At 39.3% G+C, this 27,513-nt stretch overlaps 1 protein-coding gene and 1 long non-coding RNA gene across 2 annotated transcripts in view; both read right to left on the bottom strand.

Moving 5' to 3' along the window:
• Positions 1-3,672: 3,672 nt before the first annotated feature.
• Positions 3,673-7,369, bottom strand: LOC145420993 (uncharacterized). Its single transcript, XR_013902244.1, has 6 exons — positions 7,265-7,369; positions 6,010-6,157; positions 5,816-5,904; positions 5,338-5,645; positions 4,471-4,653; positions 3,673-4,376 (listed from the first exon to the last, which is right to left on the bottom strand). It is a non-coding gene; the product is annotated as an uncharacterized LOC145420993 (long non-coding RNA).
• A 2,888-nt stretch (positions 7,370-10,257) lies between these two features.
• LOC113012406 (placenta-specific gene 8 protein-like) overlaps positions 10,258-27,513 on the bottom strand; it is a 96,514-nt gene continuing 79,258 nt past the window's right edge. Inside the window, exon 5 of the mRNA XM_080290711.1 lies at positions 10,258-10,760. Within this exon, the coding sequence (XP_080146837.1) occupies positions 10,650-10,760 (111 nt within the window). The 3' untranslated portion in view covers positions 10,258-10,649. The remainder of the gene's footprint in view (positions 10,761-27,513) is intronic.

Below are 27,513 nucleotides of genomic sequence, written 5' to 3' on the forward strand. Positions count from 1 at the left end.
TCGAACCGGCAACCTTCTGATTACAAGACGAACTGTCAACTCTTGAGCCACGATTGGCTGTAAACTGTAAACGGATCGCAGTTACACGTTACTTTTAATGCGTTACTGCCGATCTCTGCATATGACGCATCTCTGCAGTCTCCTGATGTTGACACAGCTCTGAATACTGTAAAATAGACCCTGTGCACGAGAAAATGTTAACTTCCTGGTTTGAGACCGGATGTGGGGTTGTACATTTCTGGTAGCTTTACTTTGCGGTCAATCGCTACTGCGAAGATATACTCCAAAATCATGTCCAAAACTCGAAAACGGAAAGATCGCGTTAAGTTACAAAGAGCAGAAGGTGGGAACACTCACCGCTGTTGTGTCACAAAAAATCTAATGATCAATTTTGACGTTTAAAGAGTTCAGATCGATCAGTTGTTTACATCACTCAACACAAGCAGAACTGCATTACTGCAGCAGAAGACACATCGTCCACATTCAGAAGCACATCAATGTATACTGACTGGTCTTATGATTTAAACAGGCCAATGCTCAGCATTCAAACTACAGGTGAAGAATAGTCAAACCAGATGTTTCCCCGTTATGTCGATATGTGTTAACAAACCATGAAAAAAAGCCCCACAAAAAATGAATGATTGCTGGTAACGGTTTCTATACATTAGTATTTAAGAAGGATATGTTGTGACTTACCTTCAAAATTACAGTGGCCCCTCGCTATAACATGGTTCACCTGTCACCTCGCTGGTTCGCAGATTTTTTAGTGCAAGTTCGCATGCTTTTTTTTTTTTACATCACACTGTGTCCTGCGTCCTGATCACTGCAGACGATCTCCCCCGTGACGTCTCTCCTTTACAGTACAGAATCGCTGCATCGATCGCTAGCAGTGTGACTCTGAAGTGCAGTACTGTATGTCCATGATGTCCACGAAACGTTTTGCACTGTCAAAAAATAAAATTGGCTACTTGATTTCACCTATCGCTGGTTATTTTTAGAAGATAACACCCGCGATAAACGAGGGACCACTGTTTACAGATACTGAGAACTATAACATTTGAATCCCTTTTCTCTTTTGCTCTGAGGCACGGGGAAAAAATATCGACAAGTCGATGAACATCATTTACAGACATATTGGGTAAATGCCCAAGACATCTATAGAAATGTAAATCGCCGCTTGATTCATTCATTTGCTTAACTTGTTTTGGACCGTAAACAGGGCGCGAATAGGACACCGGAAACAAAGCTCCCCACAGGAGTTTCCGCACCGGAAGTAGCATATGCTAACGTGCACATAGTCTATTATGAAGGGAAATAAATATAAAGGGTTTGTCGAAAACAAAGTCTGGACGTGCAGAAAGCTCCAGTTACCTCCAGTTAATGCATGAATGGACAATGATCATTCATCCAGTGGAGTTAACGGGCTGCTGTAAGTGTATCAAACCACTAGATGTCGCTGTTGTGCTGAGTCTGAAGTACAGACTGTACATGCATAAAGTAGCATAGAGAGTTTATACACTGAAGGCTAAAACACAGCAACTCACACTCAGATCTTCTGATGAGGATTAATCCATGGCTTCGAGACTGAATACAGCTAATGAAAGTAGTTATTTGATTAGAGAAATGAGGTCCTGGTTTTTCAAGCTGCCCTTACCCCCCTTACTTTAGCTGTTTAGTGTGGAAGCACATTAGACAGTCATTATGGCAAGGGAGTAGATTTGGCATGGACGGAAGGGACATGTCCCCACCAATATCCAGCGATTATTGAATTGTCATCACCAATAATTTGATCTCTTCGAGTAAAGAAAAACCAAACCGATAGAAATAATTTTTAAAAAAGCGATCTGTCAACGTCTCATTCACCCAGCAGTGCAGAAAGAGTTAAATTGCGTACTGGAGTCCTATATCATGTGACAAATATGGCCAATGTGATTGGCTGTGCCTTTCGGGGAGCTCTAGTTTTAGCAGCGGCAATCCTGTATTGTGAAGACCTGCTAGGAGGAGAGGAGGATGGCAGCAAAAAGAACCTGGATATAATAAAGTATTTTTCAAAGAAACCTGTAAGTGACTTAAAGTCAAGTTCACTCATAAAATGTGTCTATCATAATAACGTTACAGGCTATGCAAGGTAATACATGCCAACCCTCCCGTTTTTTCTTGGACAATCCCGAATTTCAGTGTCCCTCTCTTCCTGGGTTGCAAAATATACTTTTAAAATTTTTTCAGGCGAGAATGTAGCTGTGCAAACTTCAAATATCTGAGCCGGGAAGAACAGCAACCTCCCGGCACATCGTTTTAGGCTTTGGCCCACATCAGTCTAAAATTGTATGTAACCATGAATAACGCGTTACCATGTCCACCAGGAGAGACTGGACAGTATACATGTAAAACAAATATGCCAGCAGTTCATCTCAGTTAATGAGAGGAGAAGGCATGTGTTTGGCTCCTTCACATAGTGGACATCGAGTTGTTGTGTGGGACACCAGTAGTCCATGTCTGTTGCTGTAACAGTAGTTCATGTTTAGAGTAAAACATCCCAGCTCACTGACTTGATCGGGGCAATAGTGCCTAAAATGTTAATTTAATTAACATAATTTTGCTGAGAGATCTTTTACTTTGTTGTAATCTTAGATGAGTAGTTTTATGGACAAAAACCACCAGGTCATTCAGTGTTCCCTTAGTGCTAATGTATCAGAGATGTTATTGTATAAATGAAGTAATGTTGTTAAGTCCTTAAAGTCATATTCTTTTATTGTCATGACTGTATTTGAAGCTATTTTTATTTTTGTATGATATCTGATTTATATGGAATATGGTTGAAGTAAACTAAAGTATAAAATACTTAGTCATTTGTTTAATAGTAACTTAACATTATATAATCCACATATAAAACTATGAATTGTAATTTTAAATGGTTTAAAAGCATGTAGAATAGCATGTAGGCAAGTATATTTCTCCTTTTTTTAAAATTTTTTTTATCAAGAAGCAAAAACGAAAAGGAAAAAAAGAAACAGGGCAGGTGTTTGGTGGTGGAATCATCCGCCCCCAACAATACCAAAACCAAATCTACGCCCTTGCATTATGGGATGTCATTTCACGGCTATTGAAAAACCAGGACAAAGTTTCAACAGGTGAAAAGTGGAGACGACAAAAAAAACAAAACGACTGAAACTGGGAAAATGAAGTACACTCTTAGAAGGGATGTGTTAAAATTGACACATCATGTGTTAAATTTTAACACATGTGCTGCATCAGATCAGGGACAACACATGATGTGTCAGTTTTAACACAATTAATGTGTCTGCTCCTTTAACACATCTTCTGTGTTAAAAAATGTAAACACAAAGATGTGTTATTTTGACACAAAGATGTGTTAAAATGTGTACATTTCAATTTTTTTTTAAAAAGGAGAAAAAAGATGGGTATATATTATACACTTATTGAATTCCATTTTTTATTTGGCATATTATAAATCATTACAAACTGAATGAACAACAACTGTCAGAATCTTTTCAATTAAAATGTTTTAAATTCAATTTTAGCCAAAGCTATATCACAATTTTTACTTTACAAAATCAAACAAAATTCATATCTGACTAGCTTTCTATCTCTCTAGATCATTAAAATGTCAAAAAAAATTGAAAAAAGGGCAATCATATATATGATTGCCCTTTTTTCAATTTTTCAATTTTTTCAATATATATATATAATGTTCTGATATAATCCAGACAATACATGAATTAAAATTTTTAAAGGTAACAATTGTCATCTTCAACAAATTGTCAACATTTAACAAATGTGCAGTTGCATGCAAACAGAAAAACATACATTTTGGCGAATATAGCATCCAGGTTATACAATTTTGTACCTTGGGTTTAAATACAAAAATCAAAAATTTCAGCCAATCAGTTCATATTGTCTGACCTTTCCACTGCATAGGCATAAAAATGGTCAGTCCTGATAAGCAGTGTATTTGACAAAGATGCCAAATGAGGTTTCTCACCTCTGTGAACAGAGACTCTCTACATTTTGGACAGGTGAACATTTTACTTGCATCCTTTAATCTGTGCAATCAGCTCCAGTACTTTGGTTTTCCTTTGGGTGGACAGCGGCAGGTCATAGACAAACTCAAAGAAGGTGAAGACGGAGCCAAGTGGTGCTGGATAGGACAAGTTACATACCCAGTACAGTTTGAAAAGCTTATCCACAGCACACGTCAGGCCATCATTCAGAGAAATGGTTACTCTGTCATTCTTAGCAACAATGATGTACTGCCTGGTTGCCCTCTTTAGATCACCGATGCATATCAGCTGGGGTTGGTGTGTTGTGGATGATGCTTCAGGATCACTGCAAAGCGATGCAATACTTGTTCCAGGCTTGGAGATGGGGGAAGATAAAGATAGTATTCAGTGAGGTGTAGACAAATGCTTTCCTCAGGTAAATACCGTGAGAACTTTACTGAATACATACCAGTGCAAAAAAGGCTGCAACGACTGGCACCAACTGGTGGGAGTAGGTGTGTTAACACATGGCGGGGGGGTTCTTGTTTCCAGGGCAGCTACTGATTTGAGCTTCGGAATGATACTGGCTTCCCATTTTCGCAAAAAGAGATCCACCTTTCCTCCTGTAAAATTGCCAAACTCCAAGTCCAGCCTACGGAAATAAAAGAAGTGTTTAAGTTTAAAATGAAGCATTAAATACATTAAATCAAAAGTACATTCTGTCCATTTGGTAGCTGTATGGCTAAAATCAAACTTTACAGTATCACATTTCTGTTACCCATTCCACATCAAGCTTACCTACACAGTGAAACAACAATTTACTTGGAGTGGTATTTGAATACAAGTCCATTATTCCTTAATTTTAGCTATGATTTGGGTCCCATCAGACCCTGAGAAAAAATTAGGACTTTTTAGCTGATGTTCAACTTTCTAGCAGACAATCTCTTATGTTGTCTATCTGCGGTTTGTCTTGTAGAGCTTTTTTGTTGAAAATAGTGCTGCTGAAAGCAGAGTTTCATACAGATTTAGGTGATTTTTTGTAGGGTTTTCACTTCCACGAGCAGCACTTTCTGCATTGTCATTTGATGTCCCTACTATTAGATAGTCATTTGGTGGTACGACTAAGATTTTGGACCATGTGAAAAGTGATGCTCATTGTAATCAGTGCGCAGGGAGTAATGATCAAACTCTGAAGTTATAAAACTTTCAAAATATTCACTAGGAGCTCATAAACATACCTCCAAATGTATCCACTCCTGTTATATACTTTGTATGCAAAACACAACTGAGTGGAGAAGGAGTACATAAACCATTACCAGAGAACCAAGCAACTTACCAGACTTGGCATGTCCAAAAACCGTGGGTACTCTCCGAATATTCCAGGCTCTGAGACTGGTGTATGTTTCCTCCATGCCTGACATGATAATTGGAAGGTTCTCAGCTGAGGGCCGCAATAACTTGGGTGACCCACTCATCTGTGCTGCTGGTATTCCCATCCTCTCGCCTGAGCTTCTTGTCTTCACCACAGTCATCTGTCACTTTTCGCTTCTTATAATGTCTCTGCCCCTGGTCGAGATTCCGTCTAAGGTTGCGCAGTTTAGTCTCTAGGAATCCACAATGAGAGACTGGATCATAATAATGCTCCTGAGGAAGAAAGGACAGAGGTATATGGGTAACAGCTGAGCAATTTTAACTGAGAAAAAAAGCTCTAATAAATAATTAGATAAAGGTTAAACGATACACAGTAAGTGGGAACAAGTGCAATTTACAGTATGTAGTGGAATTTACATTATTAAAATGCTAAATTTACTTACAAATCCTTCCCCCTGTCCTGCCACTTAAGGGTGGAAAAGTGGTGAGGATGCTTTTTGCTACAGTTAGCTTCTCTGCACTAAGAGGGTAACTGGAAAACAAAGGTAAACTTTTTTACTTCTGTGCACTTCAACATTTTTAAAGGAAAACATTCATTGCAAAATTTTAACAAAGTACAGTAAAGTGCAATACTTACTAACCACACCTCTCCACCAAATCCCCAATGCAAGTCTTCACAAGGAGCCTCCTCGATGGCACCGACAGGTTTCATACTCCTTAAGAATCTGTGGGGCTTTCCTGAGTGACTTCAGGGGTTGACTTTGTTCTTCTGTGGTAATGGTAGACTGTGTAAAGGCAACACCAGACACTTTACCTCTCTGCAATAATCTTCAAAGTCATGACAGCAAATTTCCACAGAGCATAAAAGCACGAGTTTACTCAAAAAGCTGCAGCAGAAGAAGGCGGTTTCTTAACTACGTGATTATAACGCAATGACTAAAAGAAATTCTGAATAATAAATAAATTGATTTTATCTTCTAGTTGCTACTTGGTGAATAAATCTGATCCTGACTAATAGTGATGTCTGATGTCTGTGGCACTGCTGACAATAAGAATTTTTTTTTTTTACAAATTTCTTTCTCATCTATCAAAGTGGTTACAAGGACTTTGACAGATTCTAAGTTGTCATATGTGTGCTGAAAAAATGAAACACATGGCTAAATAAGTAAGATAATTTGCATGGTCAAGTTGCTGTTGTTTGGTTTTTTAAATAACACTGACTATTACTTCCTCAGAAGTTCTGCATAAAAAAGAAACTATATCAGAGCATGTTTCCAGCAATAAGCCTTAAAAAAGAATGTGCACATACTTTAGTTAATCATACTAGATGCAAAAACTGCTTTAACTGCTTGAAAAAATAATTATCTCTGTCAATATGAGGTATATTTCATGTTAAAGTTACTCAGTCTTTATTCCTATTCTCTGCTAGTAAACGAATGGTCGCGGTGATAACTACATTTGCTATATTCAGAGCTAACGACAATATTGTCATTTTACTCAACACTGCTACGGTTAGGTGCTGACTCTGGCGTTGCTCATAGACAACATAATGCCTGTCGGAGCCGCTAGCCAACTACCACACTGGTTCTAAGAGCAATTTCTGAATACTCTAATACATAAATAAAGTAAATAGATAAATACATGAATAAAGTAATACATAAAAATACTACCAAAACACATTAACTCTAATGGAGTATGGCACGAAATCCAAGAACTAATAATAAAATTAAGAGTAGGATATGTTAGCAAGACTGTTACATTAAGGTTAGCTAGGTATAGTTAAGCAGTAATTAACTTAAACTCTAAACTCCTATATTTTATATAAATTCACATTCTTCCAGAAACCCGGCATATTTTCAGTACATTAAGATAAACTGGTAAATGATACTTACTGTAAGGTCTGACAACATACTAGGCGACGTAACCTCCATCTTTGTCTCCTTTGTCTCATTGGCGCGAAAGATAGCGCCCCCTTCCCGCAGCCGGTATGTCATGTTGCTGGGCAGAATTTGTTTCAATTTTAAGCATGTGTGTTCTTACTCATTTCATTTTCTACTTTTGCTTCAATTGTATTCACATGTTACGGTCAAAATTAAGCCTGTTCTTTGTGGATACTTATGCTTGTAGTATAGCCATGGCCATTAATTGGTATGCCATACATATTGAGAAATAAAAAATTAATCCTCTTTCAATATTTTAGTACACCATACACCTTGGTCCACATTACATTATAAAATGTTTTATTTGTTGAAAGTAATGAGGAAAGGATTAAGGAAAACAAACAATAACTAAACATTTTATTTATTCAGTTAATATAGTTATAATACATTGTTAATCTACAATTTATTTCACTAAACACAGGGCTAGCATCAAATTACTGAGCTGCTAATTTTAGGTCCTGTTGTTAGATTCTGAAAATAACACACAAAATGTGTTAAACTGTGCAACACATCAAGTGTGTTAAGCATTTTACACATTTTTTCAATGTTTACACATTTTCTTACACATGTTATGTTAAAATTTACACAAAATGTGTTAATAGTGTAATAAAACATTTTTTGTGTCATTTTTTAACACATCCTTTCTAAGAGTGTAAATTCTTTATTATGTAAGCACACATAAAACAGCGGTACAGAGTCATTTTCTTCTTCCGTTTAATTTGAGTTGGAGCACTGGAGGAATCGATGGTGCTGAACTGGTCAATGACGATAATCGCTGACTGCATCATCCCAAGTAGTTTGATTGCTGGCGAGGTGCACGTCCGGTTATACAGCGTTTGGTTACGATGCAGATTTCCCGCTGAAGCATATTTGGGTCATTTGCGTTCACCTGTCAGGCCCTGAGAGCAAAGGTGTGATTTCCCGTGTTTGCGTCTCTTTGGATGTCGACGGTTATCACATGATTACCGTGCTGAATGGTCAGAGTGAGAGAATGGAGCGTAATACCGCGCATTACCGAGCCGAGAATGTGTCCACGGGTAAAGACAACTCTGCGGCTCAGGCCGAAGAATGAGGTGAAAGCCCGTGAAAGTGGAAAGAGCGCACGGCTACTGCTTTCACCGAATCGACGCAGCTGTAAAGTTGAGTTTGGCATGTTTCTCTCAGAGCACCGAGCCAAGTGATGATGATATCAGGTATTTGGTTATTGGTCGCGGTACGCAGGTCTCCGCTGGTGCTTCCCGGAGCGATGGCCTTACAGCAACCCAGCTGTGGTCAGAGCCGCGCGCTCACACTGACGATGTGTTTCGTAGCACGTTATGATGTGACGCCCGGTGCGATCAGCTGCTCGGGTCGGTCTAAAGCCGCTCACACAAGAGCTTTGTATTTAACTGAAATCAGTTAAATGCTCGTGACGAACGAACGCTTCGCGCAGCTCTGTAGCTCGATGCCAACGGACGCTGGGTGCGGAAATGGTGCGCTCACAGCTCCTGTGTATTACCGCCGGAGATCCTTAACAAGCCGTCGCCACCGCCGTCGTCGTTGTTGTTGTCGCCGCCGCCGCCGCCGCCGCTCAGCTACGCGCGATACCGACAACCACTTGCCGCGGCAATTAGAGACTCCTGCTTCGTTCCAAACGCCGGCAGTCTTGCAGTTCCTCTTTCTCCAGTCGCCGTCCTCTTCCTGATAATGGGCCGTTTCAGTGGTGCTTTTATGACGGTGCATGCCCACCACGATCATGGTTATTTTTGGCTCTGTAACTGTTTGATTGTTTGTTTCTTATTCCTGTGTGATCTGCTGAAAATCAACCCAGTTTGACAAGACAGCGACATTTTACACTCATTTGATACACTTTTATTGTAATATCCCAGCATGCTACACAATACAGGAACCGGTGTGACACCTCCCCTTTTCTTCTAGATCACTTTACAACTGCTAAGAAAACAAAGGACCGTAAGTCCACAGTTGACTTGTAAAATATATTATTTGAATGCTTCTTCTGGTTACTAAAGGTTTATCCAATCATACATTATGTGTTTAACCCTTAGTGGGGTCAAAAATGACCCCACATGTTGTTTTTCTTCAAAATCTTTAAAATGAAAAGTTGTAATATATTCACCTTCCAGGTATTCCTCATAAAACATGTTTGGGACATGAGGCCATTTGCATTTCTTATTTATTTTTTCATTATTTTTTAAAAAAAATGACAGTTTCTGTATCACTACCCTAGGAGATCCATTTTGTTGCTGCTGTTATAAACATGTTGCATCCCCTAACTGTCAGTTTTTAGGGATTTAAATGTGTAACAAATACACCCCCATGACCTGATAACTTTGTGTGGTTGTGAGCACAGCTATAACTGCTTTCATGGGTTCGTGGGTTTCCCTGAACTTTCAGAGGTTTTGTGGGTTTAGTTGGAAGCTTTTTCTTTGTGCTTTGTGAGAAGTTTACATGTGATTAAAATCTAATGATGAGCTTGTTAAGCAGAGTGGTGCTAGATCGGGTATCTTGGTGGAGAACAGTATTGTCTTTACCTGACTGAAACGCACAGCTGAACACAATCTTGGGTCTTTTCTTTACAATATAAAGCAATTATGATGATCTGTCACTATGATATGTGATAAATAAAATTAAAATAAGCTGAATCCAACTTAGAAGTCAAGGGTGAGTTGTCAAAACTTGAAGAGGTGAGTGTTCATGATCCAAAATGCACACTCATTGGAAGGTGAGGTTAAACTGAAAATGAACCATTTATTTGGACGATGAGCAAATGAAAAATGCAAGAATGTAAAGGGGATCCGAAAAAACTAACCAAAACCTATACTAGAAAAAAAACATACTAGAAATATTAGAGAGCTGAGAGTGAGGAGACATGAGGGGATGCTAATTAACACAGAGGAAAGGACTCAAATATTCAGACTTGACATCAAGACAGAAACCTGAGCAAAAAAGATGAATATTTTTTTATTTCAGCAAAAGTTCAGAAAGATTACAATAACTGTGAGCATGTGAAATTACACAGATTTTTCTGGCCAGAGTAAACAAACGTTCTCAATTATATTTTATACCCAACGTGCTGCCAAAGCTAAAAAAATCTTGATTCTACATATTGCACTGAACCACACGAGCACAGGAACTTAGAAATTCTTAAAGTGGCGATGAAAAAGCAGCTTGTGTGTCAGGCTAAATTCTTTGTTTGTGCCTAATAGTGTAGAAGCAGAAATCAACTTTTCATATTTATTGTGTCATCTTAAAATTATACCAAATAACTTTGTCATATTCACCCAACAAACCGCCAAAATGGTTACATACTGTCCTCTGACAACTTGAGTGGTGACCATCATTGAGATGGTGAGCTACAGGCCGTTCTGATCTTCACCTCGCGATGCATCTGGCACCAGAAACACATGTAACAGCAAAATGCTTTACACCAGTCATCACAGCACGAGCCCTGCAGGATGGAGAAGAGGAAGAGGAGAAGAGTGAGAGACAAGAATGAAGCACAATCGCACAATTCATAGCAATGGCCCATCCAACTATTCATGAAAACTAAGTACGCAGATGATTTAAATTTTAATTATAATTGAATAATTAAGAGGGAGGGTCAAGGCGCTAACACGTTAATGCTAATGCGCCTTGCACGGGGCAATCCGCATTAACTCGCTAACGCTGACAGGACTAATATATATATTAGTCCTGTCAGCGTTAGCGAGTTAAAACCGCATTAATGTGGCAAATCTCCGTTAGCAAGTAAGCGAGGACCCATTTATGCTGTCTTGTTCCAGGAGCCCACTTCTTATCAGGGTGTCCTGGTTCCTCAACACCTCACACGGCCTTTGTTATAGGTTATCTCTCCTCAGTTTAGTTTTTAGCTAACAATAATAACCTTGACCCTCCCCCACTCCCAGCCTTACATAGATCCCATAGCGCTCTCTGATGGACTTGCGGAGCAAAGACGACACCACACAGCATACATCCAGGACTGGGAGGCAGCAACAACAGCCGTGCTTGTTGGCTGTATCACACTGCATGCAGGGAAAACACCAAAGGCCACAGCAACCTTGACGGAAGAAGAAGAATATGCAGAAACACGTTTACTTCACTTTGAATAAGTTGTCCTTTCATTACTGGCTTGTGCATCCTGTGTTTTATATGCTGACTTCAGCCCCAACTTTAGATCCTCAGATACTCAAGACTCTCTGAATAAAAGTCTGTGGAGAGTGTTAATGCAAAAACCACTACTGTTTATAGAGTTTGCTAGATTAACTTACAAGTGCCCATATCACTGAAGCAATCACAGAGGCCAGTGCTCCAAGTCCCATGGTTTAGATTAGTGGTGGTGACCGTCACTACCTGGGTGGGCTGCTGGTAGACGGCCATTTCTGGAGGAAAGAGGGTAGAAATGGAGACGCATTGAAGGGTTATAGTGGTTGTTGCTTCTGTGTACGGAGAAATCAAATATGAAAAAGATAACAGCTGGTTTGAGATATTACTGTCCATAGTGTGGATATTTTTACATTTCCTTATTAGTGTAAATCACTGCAAAAACCTTTGACACTAAAATTATGAGTATATCTTTTAAAACTCATGAACTCTGTTTATAAACTGCATTCACCTTGATCCAGGGGGACGTCTTGGTGTTCCCCCGGATCAGCTGAAGAAGGTGGGTGGGGAGAGAAAGATCTGGGTATCCTCCATTAGGCTGCTGCCCTGATGACCTGACCCCAGACAAACAGAAGGCGATGGATGGATGCTTGGATGGATGACAAGAAAATCCTAGTGTCACGGTTCTGGGTCATTTTGACCCAGGATTCTGAGTTCTTATGTTTTCGTTTAATTTTGCATTATGGATTGTTTTCTGATTCTCTTGTTGTGCTTTGTTGATTATTATTATAAATCTATGTTTCACTTTATTCTGGTTTAAGGTTTAGTTCTGTGCTTAGCCTTTGCCCGTGTGTTCCCTCTGTGTAAAGTCCGTGTTTCTTAGTCTGCGTCTTTGTGAATTGTTTCCTGTTTTATTTTGAAGGGTTATGTCTTATGTCAGCGTTACCTAGCGTCCCTCCCCCTTTCTCATTAGGTCTCATTCCTCCCAGCTGTATTCCCCTCCTGTCTCTAATTCCTTGATGACTTCCTCAGTGTATTTAAGCCCTATGTTTCTTTGTGTCAGTGTTGTGTCGTACCCTCAGATTGGCCTGTGTGTTTCTGTTCTCAGCGTTCATGGTTCAGTTTAAGTTTTGTTCCGTTTTGTGACTTGGCCTGCAATAAAGCAGTGGACTTTGGATTCCGCCTCCACGAATCTGCATATTGGGTCCTTTATCCTGCCTGCCTGCAGACAGCCTTGACACCTAGATTGAATTGCATTTAACTAACTTGTATCCAAAAAATATATGGAAACATGAAAAGTTTTAGCTAGCTTCCAGCTGTCTCATCGTTGTTTATTTCTTCAGCAGACTTTACATGTGTCTATAGCATCCCTAAAAGGTTGATGTATTTCAGTAACACAGGGGCTAACATGTTTGCCAGGTCCTCTGGGCTGTAACAAGGATCTAGGATTTTTACATCAGGCTACAAGATGTCTGATGTAAAAAATGTTGCCAAACCAAAAATGTTATTATTAACATCACTGGAATATTGTTGTGATGGCCAAACCCGTGGCCACACTCTAAAGTCGGTAACTTTTGTATTTTCATTCTTCATTTTGAACATAGTAATACATTTTAGTTGCCAATAACTTCATTGATTGGTTTGGATACATTTGTTCTATTTGTAAGCGCGCACATTTAGTTTACTTATGTATTCATACTACTTAATTTCTTTGCTTTCTGACTAACTTTTGTCTTTTTATTTCTTACCTGCCATCATCCCTGGGCGTTGCTGGACAAAAAATGGTAACCAGGGTTTGAAACCATTAAATACAAAGGAAGATAATTGGACCACACCACCACTTCCTGCTGAAGGGGGGAATGTGTGTTTTCTTTACTTTAAAAACAAAGTATTTGTATTTAATTAAATATTTGAGTTTAGGGTTTAATGGGGTTTTTGATTTTCTTCTTTAGTGTTTAGTTTATTAACAAACCAGATTGTACTGCATCGTTTGTGATTTATGATTGTGTTTTGTTTGTTACCCCTCATGTGTCACAATGGTCTGATCAGCCATATACCCTTGTATGTCATTTCATGTTTAGGTCAATTATGTATGTTTGGGCAGTCATTTGGGTTGTTAAGGTTGCAGTTGTTGCCTGAGTTCAGTTTTGTTTCTTTGACCTCTTTTATGAGCTCAACATTTATTAGTCTTGTAAATATAATTTTTGGGGGTTAAATAAATGGAAACTATATTTTTCTAATAATTCCTGGGCTCCTCCTGTTTTTCAACTCGGTCCATCACAATTGTAATTTGTTGAGCAAAAAATATCTGTGTGCCTTGGGTGTGGTCTCTGGCCGGCTGCAGAGGAAGGGTGATGCTGCGAGCTCCCGGGGCGGCGCAGGGGCGGGGTGAACAGGGGATGTGAATGTGATTGTGACTCTTTATGTTCACAGTGACAGTCAGAGGGGAGGAGAGCGGACGTGACAGCGGAGCGGGAGTGTCTGTGTCCCATTGTAAAACAGTAAAACCGAATGTAAAATAAAGAAGTGCTGTCACCACGTCCGTGTATTGTACGTGTGGTCCAATGGTCCAACTTCACACTCATGTTTCCAAAACTACAGACGCAGACAAAACTTTAAAAACAACAGTTTCTTGCCCTTGTCCCACCTTTTTTGAAATGTGATCCTTTTTGCAAATTATTGCATTTCCTTTTTTATTTACTTTCTACTTTTTAAATTTTTTTTATTTAATCTGACTATGTTGAGTTGACTATGTTGGTTGGTCCATTAAAACCCTGCCAAATCGTCTCTGCCACTGCCAAATAGCTCATCCTGCTATCGACTCTGCTGTTGATCTTCTAGATGCAAGTTTCAGCATTATGTGGAGTGAGCCCTAGTACCTCTCCCAAGTTGGAAACCTGCTTCCATTTCATTAGGGACAGATGATTGGAAGCCACTGAACAGGACTTTATGATATGATATAAAGTTATGCTATTTGGCAATTAGATTACGGTGACCCATCATAGCAGGCAGGAATCCCAGCGGTGATACGAATTAGAACAGGACCCCCAAAGAAAAGAAAAAGAATCTTACTGTGTCAGGAAGTTTTGTTCTTTAGAATACAAAACAGTTTTTGTGCCACAGCATTTCAAAGCGACAGCATGAATAAAAATGTCTTATCATTATTATTAGTAGTATTATCATTATGCATTATTACAATTGGATCTCAACAATCTCTACTCACAACCTTACAAATGCAGCGCCATTTAAGGGGAAACAAACAGGCCTACCAATCGCTTAATATTTATTACCAAGAAGCATTGTTACAAAAAAGAATCAACACAATACAAATTTCCTTAGCATTTGTGCCAAATTTATATAGATGTTAATAAAATCTATCTTATTTGAAGCCTCAAAGCAAACCTGTTGATCTCTATTTTACACTATAATCTGCTCCAGAGCAAGTTAGGTCTCCAGTGGTTCCCCTAGTATGAAGTGAATAACTTTTACAATATTCAGACTGCAGATAATACCTCAAGTTTCCTCAGTTGGCCCAAATTCTGGTTCGTAGGTCAGGCCTCGGGTCTTAACATTAAGCAAATCCAATATCAGAAGGCCAAAAACACTTCACATATTAATATTTGCCCCTGTGTAGTGATAACTACGTCAAAAATGCAGAAGCACTGTGTGAAAAATTAAGCACATACCATCACTGTTCTTTGAACAACTTTGACTCTCATATCTTATTGTGCATGAATTTTTGCCCACCTTTTCATTGAGGTTTGTAGGTGTCTATTTATACAGAGGTCTCACCACAGCATTTAGGTCAAGCTCTTTTCTGTTACAGTCATTGTCCTGTTGCACGATAGTTTGTATAGAATGACATTTTTCTCATACCAATTGCACCAACAAAGAAGAACAAAGAAGCCATTGTGCACGAGCGAGTGTCTGCTTTGCACGCGTTACTACAGTTTTACGCTTTCGCGGGGACACTTCAGGTTACTGCATAGAACTGAGATACACTGTGGTAGCCACAGAAACGCTGTTTAAAAATGTATTTGTTTACAACTTGAAAAATAAAGTTTGATGAATTAATTATCAACAGGCAATTAAGTAATGTTAATAAATATTGGTAATGAATACTGACAACTGTTACTGGATTCATTTAATGTTGAAGAAATATTTTAAATCAGAGGATTCTAAGGCATGTTCTGAAGCCTCTGCATTGCCGTCACATTAATCTGCTGTACAGTATAACATTTTTTACTGATTTTTAAAAAAACAAAAAACATAATGAGAAACCCACATCTTCCCTAAGAAAAAGATCAAATTGTTTATTAGCCTATTGAGTAAACATAATTTTAAAAAATGTGAACTCATATAGAATGTGTTCATGTTGTTGTTGGTGAATGTGCTTCACTAAATGAAACAGCTGTACACATCTGGCTGCAGAGCTCCACTCACTCTGTGTTCAGCTTCGACTGTAAGATTTCATCCATATAATATTTCAGGTCCTCTGAACAGACAGACTGTGGAGTGAACAGGAGAGAAGGATGTGGCAGGCTGTCCTTGGTAAGGAGCTCAGTTGTCTGAACTAGTGTCTGATGTGGTTGTTGATGTCATGCTATGTAAACCAAAGGCTCTTATAAGTATGTTACACACATACATACTTGTAGCTGCTGTGTGCTAGTAATTGCTATGTTTTTAATGCTTTGCGGTTATCTCTGTGCAGCTAACCACTGGATTAACTTCAGTTATGCCTGCTGTAGATCCATCACTCTGGTCTCCAGTCCTGGATCTGCAGATCACAAAACTTTATCTCTGGGCTTTTTTGGCTAATTGAATATATCTGACGCACAGTCTACATGACCTGCACTCCCTCCGACTCTTTACTTGAAGCAGATAAAGTTAATCGGTGTATACGTTTCACCACTGATGCAGCTCTACAGATGAGCCAGTTGCCAGTGCCGTAGGCACTAATGCACCCTCAGACCATCAGAAAAGCAGGATTTGAACTTAATGCTTAAAACAAGCTGGATGGTCTTCAGCAGAGAGGACAGCATCCATGTTTTCTAAAAGAAAATTCAAATTTGCTTTCATCTTTGTGTTTTGGTTCAAATCTTAAATACATCCGAAGGAAGTGTGACATCATTTAAAATACAGGAACACGGGGGCAGGCAGATATGTTGCAAAGAGACAGAAGTGCTGTACATGTAGAAAAACACTGGTAGAAAAACACTGGTTTCCTATCTGCACTCACAACCCACAGGAGAGAGAAAACGTGCAAACCAGCACATGACCACTTTTTAAATTCCCCTCTTGTTTAGTTGACATGTCGATGCCCTCCAGAGGCCAAGAAATGCACGACTCATGCTGGTCTGATTCCAAACTGCATATGCGTGCTTTACATGTGCCTGTGGGAGGAGCAAAAATGATATTTTTGACACACTGTTATTAAATTTCAAGGCTATTATCAAGTGGCATCATTTTAAATAGAGCACAACTTTATTATTCATAAAAGTTGAGCTCTCTACTTTTTCCAGAAAAAGCTTTCTGTCTTTTGTTAGCTTTATAATATTCTAAATTCATTAAAATGCATGGTGGCCTTAGTACATAAGTAAAGATTGTGCTAAAGATTCCTACAGAATAGATAATCACTGTGCAACAAAGGGAATCTAGGATGAATTGGTGTGGTCGGTCTGCACAAGTGGAGACCTTAACTTTATCTAAATACAGTTCTACTCTTTTTAAAGTACTGTTACTGTATAATAGCATTCAATTTTAACAATATTATTAACAGCGTCTCAAGAATATTTCAACATGCAACAACCTGAACCAGAAATGCCTTTTTGAATCAGACCGGTATGAATAATATATGTATTGGCCTCTGGAGGGCGCCCACATGTCAACTAAATAAAAGAGGTGGAATTTAAACAGGTCATGTGGTGACTTTTTCTGAACTATGATGTAAATAAGTAATCTCAAGAACAGAAAATAATTGCTTTCCTTGTAAATTGAAGATGTCCTTCTCAATGTCATCAGAGCACTCTGGAAGTCTTACATGAATTTGGAACATAGCACAAGAGGGTGTGACATCACAGCATTGTACGTCACATAACTAGCAGACCTGCATACAAGAAGTGGATGAGCAAGCATGGAAGCTTGTGAGTTCACCAGAATATTGGAGATGTTCTGTCAGTTGAGGTGAGTGCGGTGCACTTTGCTGTGGTCTTCTTGGGGAGCCAGATTGGAGCTGGCAACACAAACACTGGAAAAATATGGAGTTAAATCAGGGCCATAATGTTTGTGTAGTTAAAAGAAAAATTTGGAATCGAAAATATGTAAACTGAAAGCAAAAGTCACATTTTTAGAGTGAACTTTGAAAAAGAAAGAGTTGGATTTAAAATAAAATCAAACGTTTTGAATATTTGTATTAACTGAAAACCCAATGGTTCTTTTATCTATAATTTCTCTGAGTAAACTTTATTTAAAAATTTTCATTATTCTTTTTTTCATTATTATTATTATTTTTTAAAATCTATTCAGTCTCAGATTACATTTTTCAGATTCAGATCTTTTAAATTAATGTACAAAAAAAATTCTTCAGGTTCGGATTTTTCTCTCAGCTTCAATTTTTTTTTTTCACTTTCAGATCTCTATTTTTCAGTTACAGACTTTTGGCCCTGTTTTGGCCTGGTGGGCGTGGCTACACAGAGAGGGGCGGGGAATCATGAGTGACAGCAGACCGCTACAGGCTCAAGATGGTCCATTTTTCATGTTGCCTTCAGGAAACCTGGGAATGAACATAATTTATCAAACACCTCCTGCACTGTATTATTTGATAATGTTTAGAAAACATGTCATGCATAACTGCTAAAAGTCAGTTACTAAAGCTCTTTCAAGCAGTAATGTGTACAAATTACGCCGTAACTGATCAATTATGAGACGTTTTCCCAGCCACTACGTGAGAAGTGGTCATTTCCCATGCTCTCAAAGTAGCGCGCATTGTATCGGGTGGGGGCTGCTGTTAACTTGTCCCTCAGTGAACGATGGCGTCGTCTTCCAACAACACTGCTGGTGCGAACAATCAGGTGAGTGTTTAAGTTTGGAACAATTACACTGCAGTCTGTGAATACTACGAATTTAAGAAGTGGCTATTGTTACGGTTAATTTTTCGGCTATTCTGTTTTTTTATTTTATAATGTTTTTTGCTGAAATGCTAGCTCAACAGAAACGCCTCGCTATCATTTTCGGCTGAAACTTACTTCGAAAGGTAAAGTAATATTAACAATTTGATCCTTCCCCAAAAATATGGAAAACATTTTAAAAGACTCCATAACTAATCGGGCTTGGGATGCAGTCTTCATCACCTGCGCTATGGCAATTTATTGCAAGACTCTCATCCATCCATTATCTGGTTCTGTTGAGCTAGCATTTCAGCAAAAAACTTTATAAAATAAAAAAACAGAATAGCCGAAAAATTAACCGTAACAATAGCCACTTCTTAAATTCGTAGTATTCACAGACTGCAGTGTAATTGTTCCAAACTTAAACACTCACCTGATTGTTCGCACCAGCAGTGTTGTTGGAAGACGACGCCATCGTTCACTGAGGGACAAGTTAACAGCAGCCCCCACCCGATACAATGCGCGCTACTTTGAGAGCATGGGAAATGACCACTTCTCACGTAGTGGCTGGGAAAACGTCTCATAATTGATCAGTTACGGCGTAATTTGTACACATTACTGCTTGAAAGAGCTTTAGTAACTGACTTTTAGCAGTTATGCATGACATGTTTTCTAAACATTATCAAATAATACAGTGCAGGAGGTGTTTGATAAATTATGTTCATTCCCAGGTTTCCTGAAGGCAACATGAAAAATGGACCATCTTGAGCCTGTAGCGGTCTGCTGTCACTCATGATTCCCCGCCCCTCTCTGTGTAGCCACGCCCACCAGGCCAAAACAGGGCCAAAAGTCTGTAACTGAAAAATAGAGATCTGAAAGTGAAAAAAAAAAATTGAAGCTGAGAGAAAAATCCGAACCCGAAGAATTTTTTTTTTGTACATTAATTTAAAAGATCTGAATCTGAAAAAATGTAATCTGAGACTGAATAGATTTTTTAAAAATAATAATAATGAAAAAAAGATTACTGAAAATTTTTAAATAAAGTTTACTCAGAGAAATTATAGATAAAAGAACCATTGGGTTTTCAGTTAATACAAATATTCAAAACGTTTGATTTTATTTTAAATACAACTCTTTCTTTTTCAAAGTTCACTCTAAAAATGTGACTTTTGCTTTCAGTTTACATGTTTTCGATTTCAAATTTTTCTTTTAACTACACAAACATTATGGCCCTGATTTAACTCCATAGAAAAACTGCTCAGGAAAGCTAGCTCTGTGATTGGCAGCAGGAAGTGATTGAACAAACTGCCATCCATCACTGATATTTCTGGCAACCCACTGCACCACGTACTTCTATAAAGAGTGATTCAGATCTTTTGCCCCAATTGATAGAGGAAATGCACTGATTTCCATGACAGAATCATGTCTGTTTTTAATGCAGTTTCCTCTGAGGGCTTAAAGATCACCAACATCATGACTTTCAGCCTCGTTGTTTCCACAAAGAGATTTCTCCAGAGTCTCTGAACGTTTTGATGATATAGATTTTGATGACTCTAGATGATGAAATATTTCAAGTCTTCACAGCTTTACAGTGAAGAACATTATTCTGAAATTGTTACACAATTTGTTAATGGACGTTTTTGCTGAGCAAACAAATTGCCCACCTTTCCTTCAGAGCAACTCTGTTTCTCTAAGTTGCTCTTTAAATACCTAATCATGTTACTGACCTGTTGCCAAGTAACCCAGTTACTTTTAAAATGTCCCTCGAGCTATTTCTTTTTAGCACCACTTGTTTTTCCGGCCTTTTGTTGCCCCATCCGAACCGTTTTGAAACATCTTGCTGAAAACAGGCTTTTAAACACCATTCACTGGTGTAAAATACAGCGTTCTGTTGAGATCCCCGCAATTTTTTACATTGTTCTGACTCATTAAACTGCAATTTTTATATAATTTCTTCAACCAGGTAGGTAGGTAGTGTAAGTGCCAAGTTACGGCACTATTGCCTTGCCATATCAAACTTCAGCAGGGCGTCCAAAGCAGACACTCGTGCACGAATCTTGGCTTCTTTGTGTGTGCAGCTGCCGAGTTCTATGCATGAGGAATTTAATTGCGCCCATGAAGTAAAATTATTTGCTCGGATTGTGTTTTTGCTTGCAGATTTGTTATGACAAAAATATAATTCAATAAGTTTGAGTTAGGATTTAGCTGTCCTGTGACTGCAAAGCAAGCCCCATCGTTATACTTCCACCCCTGTGTTTGATAGCAGGTATGAGGTGTTTGGGCTTAAACGCTAGGTTCAATTTTTCAACCAACATGATGTTGTGCACAACGAGTAAACATCTCCACTTTAGTCTTGTCTGTCCAAATAAACCTTCCCAGACTTGTTGACTGCAACATATGGGCCTAAACTCTATTTACACTACCACCCCTTTTTCTCCAAAGACATGCATATTAGGTTAAATGATGATTATAAATTAGCTGTATACTGAAAATGCTGTAGCTGTAGATGTGAATATGAGCTAAATAAAGATGTGATTTAAAACATGGTGAGCACTGTGCACAAGACTTGAAAATTGCTACATAAATGCTAGTCCAATTGTAAAATGCATTTTTAGTTCCTTTACAGTTATGAGAGTTTAGCTAACTTCAGGTTCAATCAAGCATACTAAACAGGGACAGGAGAGGCTTGGTGTTTCTAACAAATCCTAAATTTGGCATGCAGTTTATGTCTTGACTCATTCTCACGTTGCAAGCTGCTATCTGAATTCATTTATAGTGCAAACAAAGCAAAGTTTCATTGGCTACCGTGTCTAAGATTCTATCATGTAAAGGGTATTTTCAGTTGTAGTGCATTACATGTTACACATAAAACCCATCAGCTAACATTTATCGAACTGTAAGCTAATGCAGATTAGTGTATGAAAGAATAGTCGCTAAAATGAGTTTAAAAGGCTAAACTGTAGCTTCCTTTATCCTCACTGTGCTGACAGCAATGATAATTATCACACATCTAGATCATGTTTGTCTTGAGGAAAGTACAGTTTTCCTTCAACTAACTCACAGCAGCTTACTGATGATGAAACTAACTAACCAGTATCATAAGTTCACAAAGAACTGACTGTGCTTAAGATGTTCATTATTACAAAAGGTTTTTCTTACCTTTCCTCTGATTCTGTAAGCTTTGAAGATGAGAGTAAGAACAAGAGGAACATATACCTGGAAATTTTGAGGGAAGTAGTGGGTGGGCTGAGGTTATGATTTGGAGCATGTTGTGGCTACTTTTTTTGGTAATTGTTCTACAAATATCTAGAACAGCCACAGACTGACATTAGTCTAAGAGCTCATGTGGAGAGCCTAACAATTTCTTTTTGTTTTGTTTTTTATTAACGCACACTGTCAGTACTTGAGCCTCTTATGGCTGTAACAAAAAGCTGGACTCAAAAGCAGACTCGAGGAAAGCAACTAGGAGTTCAAAAGTTTTAGTGACAACAAGAATTTGTAACAACACGGTCACGGGGAAAGCCAGAGCAGGAAGCAGTTGTCGCAGGAAGAGTGAGCACTTTAAAAAAGGAGCACAGAGTTAATCATATAGTTCCAAAAGGAGTAAAGTTGAGTAAAGCTAACTTTCTAGACAGGCATTTCAGAGGAATAGCTCTAGAGGACAACCACACATTCTCACCTTGCACATAGCAAGGAGCTGAGGTCTTTCAGCGGTAGGACAGACTCTGGTCAGGTTCCAAGTTTTCTTCAGTTCTAGCCACATAGAACTGAAGAAATGGCCACTTCTGGGAACAACAGTGGTTGGCATCCCAGGGAAACCTGATAAGGAGAAAGACCTGTAGCTCAGGAGGTGAGACAGTTATGTACATACTCAATCCATGGCAACTGAGAACTCCAAGAGGAGAGGGTGTAGGAGCCCATGCAGCAGAGTGCAAGCTCGAGCTCCTGATTCAGAATTCATGACAGTTTGCACATTAATGGTCAAGAAACTGGCCTCCCAGCCCATTGTTCGTCAGTGCTGCTAGTTTCAGTCATTGATGAGTGACAAAATGTTTGTCCCACTGAAAACACTAATGAACAGAATCAAATTTCTGGGACAAAACGACAAGTTCAATTTTGTCTGCTGCTGCCAAAATCATGCAGACAGAAATGAACAAATAAACTTTATCTGTGGTGTGACCACAGCTATCAAAACAGGGCACAACCTATGAATAAACACACACAACATGCCTTCATTTCTTCAGATCAAAAAACTTGTCCAGCTTTGACCTGCTCAGTGTTACAAATTGTAACATTTTTGTGATGTAACATAGCGGTCTCCAACCTTTTTTGCGCCACGGACCGGTTTATGCCCGACAATATTTTCACGGACCGGCCTTTAAGGTGTCGCGGATAAATACAACAAAATAAAACTAGTACCGGTACCGAAAAAAAAGAAGATTTATTCATAACACACGTGAAAAGACCCAGGAAAACCGAGTTAACGATAAAAACGGTAACAAAATAACGCTGAAAACCGATAAAAACCCTGAAAACCATACATTTCACACCTGAGCCTCAACTCTCGCGGCCCGGTACCAAACGACTCACGGACCGGTACCGGTCCGAGGCCCGGGGGTTGGGGACAGCTGATGTAACAGATACAATATAAGAGTTATTTATCAATTTTCTTTGCCACATATCTTTGAATATATCTTGCTTTACAGTGGGGCAAAAAAGTATTTAGTCAGCCACCGATTGTGCAAGTTCCCCCACCTAAAATGATGACAGAGGTCAGTAATTTGCACCAGAGGTACACTTCAACTGTGAGAGACAGAATGTGAAAAAAAAATCCATGAATCCACATGGTAGGATTTGTAAAGAATTTATTCGTAAATCAGGGTGGAAAATAAGTATTTGGTCAATAACAAAAATACAACTCAATACTTTGTAACATAACCTTTGTTGGCAATAACAGAGGTCAAACGTTTACTATAGGTCTTTACCAGGTTTGCACACACAGCAGCTGGTATTTTGGCCCATTCCTCCATGCAGATCTTCTCGAGAGCAGTGATGTTTTGGGGCTGTCGCCGAGCAACACGGACTTTCAACTCCCGCCACAGATTTTCTATGGGGTTGAGGTCTGGAGACTGGCTAGGCCACTCCAGGACTTTCAAATGCTTCTTACGGAGCCACTCCTTTGTTGCCCGGGCGGTGTGTTTTGGATCATTGTCATGTTGGAAGACCCAGCCTCGTTTCATCTTCAAAGTTCTCACTGATGGAAGGAGGTTTTGGCTCAAAATCTCACGATACATGGCCCCATTCATTCTGTCCTTAACACGGATCAGTCGTCCTGTCCCCTTGGCAGAAAAACAGCCCCATAGCATGATGTTTCCACCCCCATGCTTCACAGTAGCTATGGTGTTCTTGGGATGCAACTCAGTATTCTTCTTCCTCCAAACACGACGAGTTGAGTTTATACCAAAAAGTTCTACTTTGGTTTCATCTGACCACATGACATTCTCCCAATCCTCTGCTGTATCATCCATGTGCTCTCTGGCAAACTTCAGACGGGCCTGGACATGCACTGGCTTCAGCAGCGGAACACGTCTGGCACTGCGGGATTTGATTCCCTGCCGTTGTAGTGTGTTACTGATGGTGACCTTTGTTACTTTGGTCCCAGCTCTCTGCAGGTCATTCACCAGGTCCCCCCGTGTGGTTCTGGGATCTTTGCTCACCGTTCTCATGATCATTTTGACCCCACGGGATGAGATCTTGCGTGGAGCCCCAGATCGAGGGAGATTATCAGTGGTCTTGTATGTCTTCCATTTTCTGATGATTGCTCCCATAGTTGATTTTTTCACACCAAGCTGCTTGCCTATTGTAGATTCACTCTTCCCAGTCTGGTGCAGGTCTACAATACTTTTCCTGGTGTCCTTCGAAAGCTCTTTGGTCTTGGCCATGGCGGAGTTTGGAGTCTGACTGTTTGAGGCTGTGGACAGGTGTCTTTTATACAGATGATGAGTTCAAACAGGTGCCATTCATACAGGTAACGAGTGGGGGACAGAAAAGCTTCTTACAGGAGACGTTACAGGTCTGTGAGAGCCAGAGATTTTCCTTGTTTGAGGTGACCAAATACTTATTTTCCACCCTGATTTACGAATAAATTCTTTACAAATCCTACCATGTGAATTCATGGATTTTTTTTTCACATTCTGTCTCTCACAGTTGAAGTGTACCTCTGGTGCAAATTACTGACCTCTGTCATCATTTTAAGTGGGGGAACTTGCACAATTGGTGGCTGACTAAATACTTTTTTGCCCCACTGTATATATTTGATGTCTTCAGTTTGTATCTACAATGCAGAAAGTAGTAAAAAAAAAAAGACTGGTAGTGAATATACTACATATATATGTAGTATATTCTTCAGGATATTCAGGATATTCATGTTTCTGTAGATTGAGTGAGAAGCCGGTGGGAAATCCATTTTTTGTTCTTGTTATAAACATATTGCATCCCCTAACTGTCGGTTTTCAGGGATTTAAATGTGTAATAATTACACACCCATGACATGATAACATTGTGTGGCTGTGAGCACGCTATAACTGCTTTCATTGGTTTGACACATTGGCCGGAACTTTCTGAGGTTTTGTGGGTTTAGTTGGAAGCTTTTCTTTTGTGCTTAGAGTTTTGAGAATTCTACATGTCATTAAAATCTGATGATGAGCTTGTTAAGCAGAAAGTGGTGCTACATCAGGTATCTTGGTGGAGAACAGTATTGTCTTAACTTTACCTGACTTTTTAAAACAGACAGCTGAACACAATCTTGTATCCTCAGGTATTTCTTTACAATATAAAGCAATTATTATGATTTGGTGCTATGATATGTGATTGAATTTAAATTTAAAATTGAATTTAACAGAATCCAACTTAGAAGACGAGGGTGAGTTGTCATAATATGAAAATACACACTTTCTGGAAGGTGAGGTTAAACTCAAAATGAGCCATTTATTTGGCTGAGAAGCAAATACAAAATGCAAGAATGTAACAGGGAACCGAAATAAATGTAACCAAAACCTATACTTGGAAAAAAAAAAACTAGAAAGACTAGGGAGCTGAGATCACTGATGCAAGGAGACATGAGGAGATGGTTACCAGTGATGGGAATAACGGCGTTACAAGTAACGGTGTTACTAACGGCGTTACTTTTTTCAGTAACGAGTAATCTAACTAATTACTGTTCCTATCGTTACAACGCTGTTACCGTTACTAACAAGAAAATGCGGCGCGGTTGAAGCTGTGTTCAGCTTAATGCACCTTATATCAGTTGCATGGAAGAAGCTGTCTATGTAAGTAATCTGGGTGCTACAGCTTTAAGTAGCTGTGCGCGCTCCTGCGGACAGCAATCACTTTCTGGTAGACAAATCACTTTTTGGCACAATACCTGTAGCTAAGGGGGAAAATAATTGCATGAGTGCCACTGTTTGGCTGAAGAAGAATATAGTCGTGGTAAGCCAATCACATGACCACTTTAAGATGACAAAGCAACAAGGTGATCTATACCAGCTTTTAAATTGTGTTGATATGGCCATGTAAAACCAGAGTCATGATAAACAATATATACACCGCATTTTTTCTTCAATAGTTTCATCACGTTTACTGTCTAAGAGCGCTAGCAAGCACTCTCTGCTTATGGTTAATGGTCTGTATTTGAATAGCGCTTTACTCAGTCCCTATGGACCCCAAAGCGCTTTACACTACCATTGTACCCACAGCTGCCCTGGGGCGCACTGACAGAGGCGAGGCTGCCGGACACTGGCGCCACGGGGCCCGCTGACCACCACCAGTAGGCAACGGGTGAAGTGTCTTGCTCAAGGACACAACAACCGAGACTTTCGGAGCCGGGGTTCGAACCAGCAACCTTCTGATTGCAAGGCGAACTGCCAAGTCTTAAGCCACGATGCCCCCCCCCCCCCCCCAAAAAAAACAAAAACGGCCCGTCGTTTTGGTGGAAGAATGTACCATGTCAACCAATCAAAAAATGATATGGCTTATCGTTTTTTCACTTTCACATGTTTCTCCCACTGAAACTTTTTGGGACAAACTGACAAGTTCAATTTTATATTTTTCATATCATTTTACAGAGCTGCCAGCTCCAATGTTGATGCTTTAAAATCTCACCACTACATGTAAACGTCTTGATCCTACCCAATTCAATTACCTAAAAAACTCTGATATGATTGAAGATTGTAATAAAAGTGTTTATCAGAGGGAAAGTATGATTTCTAGGACACCTGAGCCTAACATTAGCTGGCATAATGTTACCTTATAACCAGTTGCTGTTGTTTAGTCGGCTTGTTATCAACTGTCCAAAGACGGGAAGGTCACACGTCTAATCTGCTGACAATAAGTGACTGCAACAATATCTGGAATAAATAAACATGTTTATGTATGTTATTGTGTTTGAGCCCTGAGTTCAGTTCAAGAGATGAGGCTCAAGGTGAGAAAGAGTTGATGAAAATGTACATGTACAAATGTTAACTACCCATATATCATTCGAAAGAGTTGTGATCTTTAAATTAAAAGCAACTTATAAGGTGTATGTCACTGATCTTTAGCCACAAAGGAAATAGGCAGAACGGCGATGTCCATCTCAGCCATTGTATTCGAGCCTGTTCTCACTTGGTCCGCATAATATACCGATGATTTGTCACGTCCCGAGGCGTTCCTCATGAACGCGCCGGGTTGTAGATGGAATCCAATAGATAGATGCTTCCAGCAGTAATACACGTTCCAGCTGTGTATTCCAGCCCTGACCTGATTCCTAACCTTCCTACTTTTCAATAGTATAGGAACTACAAGTAAACCAGCAGTTTGAGAGTGAAGTGTTCTTATGGGGTGATATGGTACTATGAGGTCTGGCGTGGAGTCAACAATCTGTCTCTGAACATGGGCAAAACAAAGACATAATTGTCAACTTCAGGAGAGCACAGAGAGATCACTGTCCACTGAATA

Source organism: Astatotilapia calliptera, chromosome 3, assembly GCF_964374335.1.
Source record: "Astatotilapia calliptera chromosome 3, fAstCal68.1, whole genome shotgun sequence".
Lineage (NCBI taxonomy): Eukaryota > Metazoa > Chordata > Actinopteri > Cichliformes > Cichlidae > Astatotilapia > Astatotilapia calliptera.